General features: G+C 35.6%; 2 protein-coding genes across 6 annotated transcripts in view; both read left to right on the top strand.

Moving 5' to 3' along the window:
* The first annotated feature begins 791 nt into the window (after positions 1 to 791).
* On the top strand, positions 792 to 1,154 carry LOC131032663 (classical arabinogalactan protein 9-like). Its single transcript, XM_057963703.1, has one exon. The coding sequence runs from the start codon at positions 792 to 794 to the stop codon at positions 1,152 to 1,154; it is 363 nt and encodes a 120-aa protein (XP_057819686.1).
* Positions 1,155 to 8,738: 7,584 nt separating this feature from the next.
* LOC131032640 (WPP domain-associated protein) overlaps positions 8,739 to 10,317 on the top strand; it is a 65,993-nt gene continuing 64,414 nt past the window's right edge. For 4 of the 5 annotated variants that reach the window (XR_009103489.2, XR_009103488.2, XM_057963659.2 and 1 more), the window contains exon 1: positions 8,739 to 9,129. The gene's annotated coding sequence lies outside the window, so the exon portion shown is untranslated. Of the gene's footprint in view, positions 9,130 to 9,252; positions 9,604 to 10,317 lie in introns of those variants that run through there. The other variant, XM_057963658.2, reaches the window with a different exon arrangement.

The following is a 10,317-nucleotide window of genomic DNA, read 5'->3' as shown; positions in this document are numbered from 1 at the left end:
ATATGTTAGAGTATTTGGGTATTTACTTCATTAATTAAACATTATTTGTTTAATTATTTAAGTTCCCTTTATCTCTTTTACACTTAAGCTAACTTTAGGTGCATATAATTAATTATTATGTGCAAACCTAGGTTTTCCCTTTTAGGGTTTCTTGACCTATTAAAGGTTGAGTTCTTTCTTTTCATTGTATGAAGAAGGATTATTATTGATATACATTTTTGGAGATTATTGAGCTCTCATCTTTTGGAGCATATTTTTTCTGTGTATTCTTTCCTTCTGTGATTTGCTTCATTGCTTCTCCTTGTAACAGGTTTTTCAGCTTGCAGAGATTATTTGGGCTCCTGTGGTGTTGTATTTTCTCAACTCCTATATGGTATCAGAGCTTTAGATCTGCAGCTGCCTATTCTTGTTTTGAGAATTTTTGCTTTGGAAGCAGATCTGGGGTTTTAGGAATTTTTTTATGTACCTAGGGTTTGACCTTTTTTTTTTTAGCACTTTGGGCCTAAATGAACCTCACCATCGTGCTTAGAAGGCCCGAAAACCCCTATGGTCATATAAAAATTGACCTATTTTGGTTCCTGAGCTTGTGGGTGAATTTTTTTCTCAGATCCAGGCCATACGACCCTGACACGTAGATCGAGAAAAAAATTTTGAATTTTTTTTTTTCCTTTTTATAGCATGCAGGCCGGAATTTTGATTTTTTATTAAAAAATCTTCAAAAAAAAAGAGGCGAAAAAGGATTTAAAAAAAAAAAAATTGTTTTTGAAAAAAAATTCGGGGGGGGGGTTCCCATGGTACGCAGGGTACCATGGGGCCCCTTGCCCCGCAGGCCTGCATCTGTCCTTGCAGGTACTACCACCCGGCACCGGCTGTTCCCTTCGGCCTCCCCGCCGCCTGTTGCTGCACCCAGCCCCTTGGCCGTCGGCCCTCCGGACCCTCCGCTGGCTCCTGGCCCCCTGCCGGCCTCCCGTCGCCGTGCCGCCCACCTACGTTGTTGGCTGCCTTACCGCTGCCCACCTGCAGTATCGGCTATCCAATCGCTGTGCCGCCCACCTGCGCTGTCGGCTGCCTTACCGCCACCCAACCGCCACTTCCCTACCGGGCCCTGCCCACTTCCGCTACTGGTTGCTCGACCACCGCCGCTTGACTCTTAGCCTCCGCTTCGCTCCCCAACCGCTGCTTCGGCTACCACTTGCGTCTACCCCCTTTTTTTCGACCGACCACCGCCCAACCACCGGAGCTCCGCTCGGGGGCCACCGGTCCACCACCCACTGGCCACCAGACCCCCTTTTTTGGCTTTTTCAGGGGGGTTTTGGTTTTTTGGCCCTATCTTGGGCATGCAGAGTCATTTTTTTGAAAACGAATAGGCATCGAAAAGCTGGTTCCGAGGCTGACCTCATGGTGTTGGTAATTTTTTCCAATTTTTCCATTTGACTATGTTTTTTTGCAGTCAAAGTGAGGTCTCTTTTTTGCACTCCAGGAGACGTAGAATGAGCATTCGACCTCCGTTTTTTGAAAAATTTATATTTTCAAAAAGATTGTGTTGTGTACTTTCCATCCATCTAATTTTTATTTCTAGATTATGCTCCATGCATATTTTATTCAATTTTTTGCTTTTCAGCACTCTGGTGGATATCGTGGTTGTTTCAGGTCCTGGGATCTCTTCTCTAAGTAGGATGTATCTTTTTTGATTCACGTTTCTTTTTCCAGTCTTCTTATCATTGTAGCATTGTATATATGCAAACACGCTGAGATAAAGTGCCATCATGCATTGTTTACTTGGAATCTTGCATATCTTGTGTCTTGTTGTACATGCACTATTGATCAAGTGCCATGAGGGGGTTGATGTTTGCCTTTTGTTTGCCATCTTCCTTTGTCAAGTGAGTGTTCCTTCCACGACATTCGCCTCATGATAATGTGTCTCAGCACCTTTGATGTTCTTGGTTCTTCGTCATGCAGTTGTTTTTGGCTGTCCTTTTTAGTGTTCCTGTCCCTCTCCCACTTCCGCATTATGGGGAGGTTTATCCTGTTGGTTCTACTGCTTCCGTGGTTCGATTGATCGGCTCTTCAGGCTTTGGTTTCTCATGCCATATGTATCTTCGATTTCAGTTGTTTTTGCCTTGTTTGCCTCCTGATTCGAGTAGTGTCATTTGAGGGCACTCATGTAGATTACAGTCTTCTCTACCTGGTCACGTTCTAGTTCAGTGGATGTTCTTTAGATCAACAGTTATTCTTCGACAGAGTTTGCAGGTTCTTCATGCTTCAGTGGTATTCTTTTCCATCTCTTTTTGGAGTAGAGTTTTGTTCCCACATGGTTTTCTCTATTTCTCTAGTTCATAGAGATTTCATTATATTTGGGTACCTGATCAGGCCTTGTTGCCGGGACCCATCTTTATTTCTTTCAGTAGCTGGTCTAGGTTTTAGCTTCTCTCTAAGTCTATCTTAAGGGGGGGTGTTAGAGTATTCGGGTATTTACTTGATTAATTAAACATTATTTGTTTAATTATTTAAGTTCCCTTTATCTCTTTTACACTTAAGCTAACATTAGGTGCATATAATTAATTATTTTAATTAATTATTATGTGCAAACCTAGGTTTTCCCTTTTAGGGTTTCTTGACCTATTAAAGGTTGAGTTCTTTCTTTTCATTGTATGAAGAAGGATTATTATTACAATACATTTTGGAGCATATTTTTCCTGTATATTCTTTCCTTCTGTGATTTGCTTCATTGCTTCTCCTCATAACAGGTTTTTCAGCTTGCAGAGATTATTTGGGCTCCTGTGGTGTTGTATTTTCTCAACTCCTATATGATACCCAGTACCAACCTCCCCGGTACTGATTCCTCTCTGGCCCAACTAAAACTCTTATGCACAAGTTGTGGAGGACCAGGCACAAAGCTTGGAAGAGGTTGCCAAAGCGCATGCCAAGAAGGAGCATCAAAAGGCTTTGAACATTGCCTTGGTGAAAAAGTTACATGAGCTCCGGTTCGATCTGCAGAAGGCACAGAAGGACATCAGAGATGCAATGGATGAGGGGAAATTGTTGCTCAGTAAGATATGTCCACCCCATCTATTTTGTGATAATGTGCTTGCCCAAAAAGAGAAACCGCAAACTGATTTGTAGACATTCATAAGCACCTTCAAGACGCCATATGATTCCTTTACTGCTTATGGGCAAATCATTCACTGATTTCAACTGCAGGCTGCAAGAATTGATTTGGAGATTAGCAACCAGACCAAGGATTTGCAGAAACTACAACTGGTTCTACTACCAAGACTGCAAATACTTCAGAAGTGCTATCTCAATCTGGATGCCTTGATGGTTACTCAAGAGATGAGTACCTTGGACGCCATGGAGGAATAGGTATCCTAGATGCAAACAAAGAGTGAGGTTGCTACCTCATTACTTGAGTCATGGTCCTTATCCATGAAGCAATTTATGCAGGACTTTAAATTAGTTTTTGACAAGTTTCACTCTTTATTGTCATAAACATTTATTCAGCTAATAGAAACAGGGGTTATTCAGATGTATTTTTTCATTGTTGGCAAAGGGGGAGAAGTATTCTAGTATTTAAAATTTTGATGCATGCTATGTATACTCATGTTTATCTCTGTAAGGAAGTAGTATACATTTTTTTTGCAAAGGGATAGTGTATATGCTTAGGGGGAGTATTTTTTATTATGGCATATTTCTTTTGTAAAAACAATTAGACGTCAAAATTTTTCCTAAATGTTGCCATCAATGCCAAAGGGGGAGATTGTTGGCATTTTTGATGATTATGTTGTGATTGTCATTGATGGACACACACTTGCTATGAGATCACTTTTTGTATGTATGAGCTATACTCAACCGGTATTTGTTTCAAACCGGTATTATGTTATAGTCTTTAGACTATCGGTGTCTTGCAGAAAGTGTTTACCGATCTCAAGCGGCATGAGGACCTCAAGCGGTTCAAGGATCTCAAGCGGAATGGAGCAAAGGAACTAGAAGCGATAGTTATCATTTCCCAGTCTTCATTTCTACCAACCGGTAATTTGTTAAACCGGTATTACTCCGAGTTACCAACCGATAATCGGTAAAGTTGTATAAATCGGTAATACTCTGTGATGAGTTACCAATCGGTCTTTGTGATGAGTTACCATCCACCAACACTTTGACGGTGATTTTGTGTCGTGTTACCAAATGTGTCTAGATACAATGAACCTAGGAACTTGCAATGTAATCCTATTGGACCGACATGAAATCCGATTCCTTTTAAGGACATCATGTATAGGGTTTTAATATGTGTGTAGCCGTTAGGGTTTGTGGTGGTTGATGAGTTCTTGTATGTGCGATCTTAAAAGAAAAGATCAAGTCTGTGTGTTGTAACATAGTGTGGATTTACTGAAGACTGAGGTAATGCTGAAATGCATTAGCAATGAGCTATCATGGATCTAACCAAGTAGACTGTGCTATTTGCTAGATCATTCACTTGTTGATTACTCACATCTTTGACAAGTTAGAAACCCTTAACCGGGTAGGCCTAGAAAAGCCTTTGTAAATCCTCTGACAAGGTGATTCACATCTGTGGATCTAAAATCCTCTCACAAGGTAGTCTTTTATCGGACTTATCTCCTAACAGAGATTGAGATTCCTAATAGGATCTGTTATGGTAAAGAACATTGTACGACCTTAACCGGTCTGGTTACTATTCTGCAGATAGTTACTTGTGAGTTTCATCTCACCGTGGTTTTTCCCATTTGGGTTTCCATGTCAAAATCTCTTGTGTTATGGTGATTGTGCTTCTGTGGATAAATGCCTTACTTGCTGTTTGGTTTGCATTTGTGTTAACCGGTTTGTTAGTTAAACTGTTATACCGGTTTACAGCTAGACTGATAAAGTGTTTGAGTTCAGTAATTATTGGTATACTAATTCACCCCCCCTCTTAGTATTCATCATTATCCTCAAGAAAGACATTTGCCCTATCCTCACTCATGTGGGTGCATTTATGTCAGTCACATCTCCTTGGGAAGAGAAGCATAGATGGGATTGAGATCCATGTGTCGTCCTCTCATTATAAGAGGGGAGATGACATGCCACCCTTGTTTATACCTCCTCTCAAGCTTGAGAGGAGAGATTTTGGAGTTCACTTCTATTTTCTTGTGTTAAATGTTATGGTTGGGAAGAGAGAGCTTGAGGAGTGTGAGAAGAACAAAGAAACCCTTACAAGGGATTTGAAGCTTGGATGGGAAGGTCTTGAAGGAGGAATGAATAACTTATTCTTTACAAGCTATGTAGAAAGATAAGTCCCCATACTCTATTTCTATTTTTATTTATTGTGTATATTCTTGGAAAGTTTTATCATCATGCAAATTCCATTGTTCTATGTAGTTTAGTGAAGAGAATTGTGTTCATTTGGAAATGTTTTTTTATTGAAGCAAATAAAGTTTGGATAAACTATTAGTGTTGTTTTTGTGAGTTATGAAACGTTATTTTGTAAGATTGTGTTCCATATGAGTTTTGGGTCTATATTGATCCTCCTTACTCAAGGGAATGTTTAGAGCCCTAAGATGCTTAATAATGGTATTTGTGATAGGGCGGAGAGCAAGTTTCTTCTTTTAGTATCACATGAATAAAGATTACAACTTTTGCATTCTTGGATGGTTATGCTTATTTAAAAGTGAAGTAACTTTCTTCAAATTGAAGTAGAGGGGTGGAGTTTAAGGTTTGTATACAAGTGGATAAAAGTAAGTGTTTCTATTATTATAGGTTGGACTAAATGTGTAATAAATTCATATTCAAGCCCTTGTAATCTCCATTATAATAAATAAGCCATTAAACAAATGTTTCATGTAAGCATACCTACTTGAAAATATGACATTTCAACATGATCCTCAAATATTTTAGTTTATTTACAAGAGGATTATAATGTGTTATTATCTTCTTCTTTTTCCATGACAAATCATAACACACAAAGTTTTGTTCCATATTTGTACATCAAAACTTGTATGCAATAGTATATTACCTATGGATCTCTAAAACTCCCCAATAAAAAATAAAAACTAAAAAAATGATAGCTTGTTGCTTTTATTGGTGGAACTTGTATCAACGATACATGTAACATTATACCCACATATTTATCAATGTTAATAAACTACTGAATATATATGCTTTATATTAAATATACTCCAAACAAAAATCAAATTAGGTAGGGTAAATCCCTTGACATGATTTTCAATTCTATAATTTTGATTAATAGTATTAATTTTTTTATAATTTGGAATTGTCATTGAAGAATTCATAGGATGAAAAACTCAAAACTATCATATCAAAAGTTAGTTTATAACATAACAAGTTAGATAGCATCCTAAAAGCTTGAGGCCTAATGAAACTATTATTTATAATACAATTAAAGGAGTATATATAGAACAAATCACTTCATGGAAGATAATATAAACAAGCCGGACTATCAACTTTACAATCTATTATATTTCTTCAAGTGAACATAGGTAAAATAGTTCCCACCAAAACCTATGATATAATGACCAAACGAGTAGGATCTAGACCATATATTACAAGAGTGTGGACACATTTTTATAGATGTTGAGAAATGAACCATAATCAATGCACTCAAATTTTACCTAAATTATCATTTTTCAATAAGACATGGTTCACAAAATCACCAAGTCACATTAAACTCATAAGAAGTTGACATATATGAAAAGGTAAAAGTGAGGAAAACCTTTTTAAGTATATTTTGTTTGGGTGTTTTGGTTAGGGTTTTCCATTTGACTACAAGGACATCTTAGATTCAATTTAATTCATATGGTCGAATCACTATCTTATGCCAAAGCCTTCCCTTTTTTTGCATTTTCTTTGGCTCGACCCTTCATGGCTTCCCAAAAACACAAGGACATCAACATTCACATAAGTTCCCAATTTCAACAAAACTAACCATTTTGTAATCATTATTGTCAATGAGCTATACTCAATTCAATAATAGAAAAACAATTATTTAGATAATCCAAATGAAACCCCACCTTTGAATTTTGTCATCTAGCATAATCCATGCTAGTAGGAGTAGAAAGAACAATGCTAGCCACTAAATTTTGCATTAGGTCATAATTGATATAAGCCAAGGTTTGGCTAGACTCTTGTATCAAAGATCCATTCAATATGGTCCCTTGACCTTTTACTATAACCATTTCAATATCATTTGTGATTTATATACATTATATTTTTATAGTCCATAATATAATTTTTTTGTAATCTTTTGGATTTGTTCATGTAGATTTATTTATTATCAACTTTTCGAATCATACTCCACGATCCATTATCGTTTCTCTTCTTTGGCTCTCTATATTTGGCTAATAGATCATAGAGTCAAAACATTGATGAAAAAAAATCTCTAGAGTCAAATCCAAAAGCTTAAAAAAATTAATCATTTACCATGTTTAAGACATATACTTGTCTAAATTCTAACACAACTCCTCAAGTACTTGTGTCTAACTTTCCATTAAGGTCCTACATCTAAAGCAATAATACTATATCACTACGACTGACCAAGGTAGATAAGAAAATCTAAACACCATTGTAAGGTCAATTAGGTTTTATAAAATATGACAAATTATTACTAACATCTTAATTTGACCCTTGATAAACAACAAACAAAACTCTATGTTAGGACGAGGGAAATTTATAGCTAGTGATCTATAATGTATTTTCCAATATATGACATTCTTACTAACATCTCAAATTTGACCCTTGATAAATAAGGACACAAACTCTTTGTTAGGACGAGAAATTTAGAATTGGTGATCTATAACATATTTTCTAAAATATGACAAATTCTTAACAACATCTCAAACTTGACCCTTGATAAATAATGGACAAAACTCTTTGTTAGGACGAGGGGAATTTATAATTGGTGACCTATAATAAGAGTGAAGGTAAATAATAAATAACAATTACAAAACACACATAAACAAATAGAGAAAGATAAAATAAATTGAACAAATGAACAAACAATTTTTTAAGGGTAAACCCTTTTGATTCGGAGCTATGAACTAGTGAGGTCACAAAAGGGGGTCGTCATCCCCAACATAATGATCAATGATAACACCTTAATAGGGTTTGGATCTTGATGACAAAAACCACATTTAAACCTTATGCCAATACCAACAATAACATATAATTTTACTTATAGATAGTAATTATTAAGTTATCTATTTCTTTCTTTTTTGATAACCCTATAATTCATTTATCTATTTTTAAATATAAAAAATAATTTATTTATAAAAAATTAATAAATATTTATAAATAAAATTAATATAAAAATATTTAAAAAATCATATAATCAAAAAACTTTATAATTGTCATATTTTAGAAAATATGTTATTGATCATCAATTCCAAATTTCTCATGTCTTAACAAAGAGTTTTTGTCCTTTTTTATCATGGGTCAAATTTGAGATGTTAATAAGAATGTCATATATTAGAAAATACATTAGGGATCACCAATAGGAGTTTTGACTGTTGTTTATCAAGGGTTAAACAACAACAATTAGAAAAAGTTTGAAAGAAAACTTTATATAAAAATAAAGCTACCAAGGTACCTATCGGGAAAAAAGTTGAAATAAAACTTTATATAAAAATAAGCTACTAAGGTATCGGAAAAAAACAAAAAGTGCGATTTTATTGAATTGTTCCAATCATAAATATGCCGAAGGCAGATAATTGTGCTACGCTTTCCATGCATAGGGAGAGTTTTTTCTTCCTTTTTAGCCGTTCAGAATTTTTAAAGCTTTCCACCCGCGATTTCATTTTCCCTCCACATCAACATGGGGCCAGATGCACAGGTCTCCGTGTATCTCAGTAACTCTCGGAAGCATTAATTATAAGTAAAGACGCTCCATTTTTATTATTATTGTAAAACTGGTGGGACTTCACAAAATCATTCCATGTGCTCTTTCCAACTAACAAGCCAAGAAAGAGAAAAGCAAAGACCGCAGACGAAGGAAAAAAAGATTCCGAGCAACAACAACACAAGGTGCAAATCCCAGCGCCCACGAGTTTCGATCCTGGGACCTGTTGTCTTTCTGATAGGTACTACCGGAGTAACAAAACTTGAGGAGTGAGCACTAGTGTACAGGTATGCAGGCTTCGGATTAATCAGCATTTCGATGAATTCTGTGCAAAAAGCTTGGCATTTGTTGTCTCATTTATTCTCATTATTCTATGTTAATCTATTGAGACTTAGCTTGACCAGTATAACAGTAGAAACTATATTAAACTTATATTTATTGAACAATATTTACGCGTAGGCATTTGTTTTCAAATCTACATAGCAACCTGTTGTTGTGCTCTGCTAAATAAATGGAAATATTGACTGTATTTGATATTACACCCTAGAGAACTGTACTGTAGTAATATTGGATATGTATGGCTGCGGAAGGGAGCATTTGTAAAACCTAACAGGCTGCGGTGGAAAAAGAAGGTTTTAGCGCGAAAGTGAACTTTTGTAATTTATTGTTAATTGGAGGTGCTTTTTTATTTATTTTGGACTGTTTATTTAGATGCGGCCGCGGAACAGTTAGAAATCTTTTGCTACTGTTCTTTGTAGAAGGTTAGTGAAACAAAACCCTGTTTAAGCATTTTTTTGTTTCTTGCGTTGCTGCCGGTATTTTAGTTTATTATCAATCCAATACGTTTTATGTCTTTTCTAATCTGCGGCTGTTGATTTGGCTGTGGTCGCTGATTGCTGGAATTTCTATTCCTGAGTACTTCCATTTTTAAATAACATGTTAGATCGACAGGATCCTAGGTGTCTATATTCTTTATTAGTGTTGAGAAGCGATTTCTTAGATTGTTACTTTTTTGATTTGGTAAAATTTCAATAATTGATTTCATAAAAGAGTTTCACTCGCTTTTTAGTATCGTTCGCTTAAAAATGCTTTGTTTTTTAGCCGCATCTTTTGCATGTTAGATATGTAATTTTGTGAAATTGCAACATTTTCTCATGTGTAGCGAGTTTGAATCCTGTTCTTCGGCTTTGAATTAACTTGCTTTTATCATTTGAAGTCATCCTTTTGGATTATATTTAGTTTCCTAGATTTTTGTTATCATTTGAACTCATCCTTTTGGACATTATTTATTTTATTTGAATTCTAAGGCATTGTGTTTTCCTAGTTTGCTTTTACTGTTTGAGCTCACCCTACTGGATATTGTTTTGTTTATTTGAGCATTATTTATTTTATTTGAATTCTAAGGTGTAGTGTTTGTCTTCTCTTTTATCACTTGAGCTCATTTTATTAGAAATTATATAGTTTATTTGAATTCA

Source organism: Cryptomeria japonica, chromosome 11 (genome assembly GCF_030272615.1).
Source record: "Cryptomeria japonica chromosome 11, Sugi_1.0, whole genome shotgun sequence".
In the NCBI taxonomy this organism is placed as follows: Eukaryota; Viridiplantae; Streptophyta; class Pinopsida; order Cupressales; family Cupressaceae; genus Cryptomeria; species Cryptomeria japonica.
Note: the sequence above shows the minus strand (reverse complement) of the source record. Positions and strands in the feature narration are given on the sequence as shown.

Bases quoted from the DNA above. Each gene is read 5' to 3' on its own strand.
- LOC131032663 (XM_057963703.1), top strand. From the start codon at position 792: ATGGTACGCAGGGTACCATGGGGCCCCTTGCCCCGCAGGCCTGCATCT.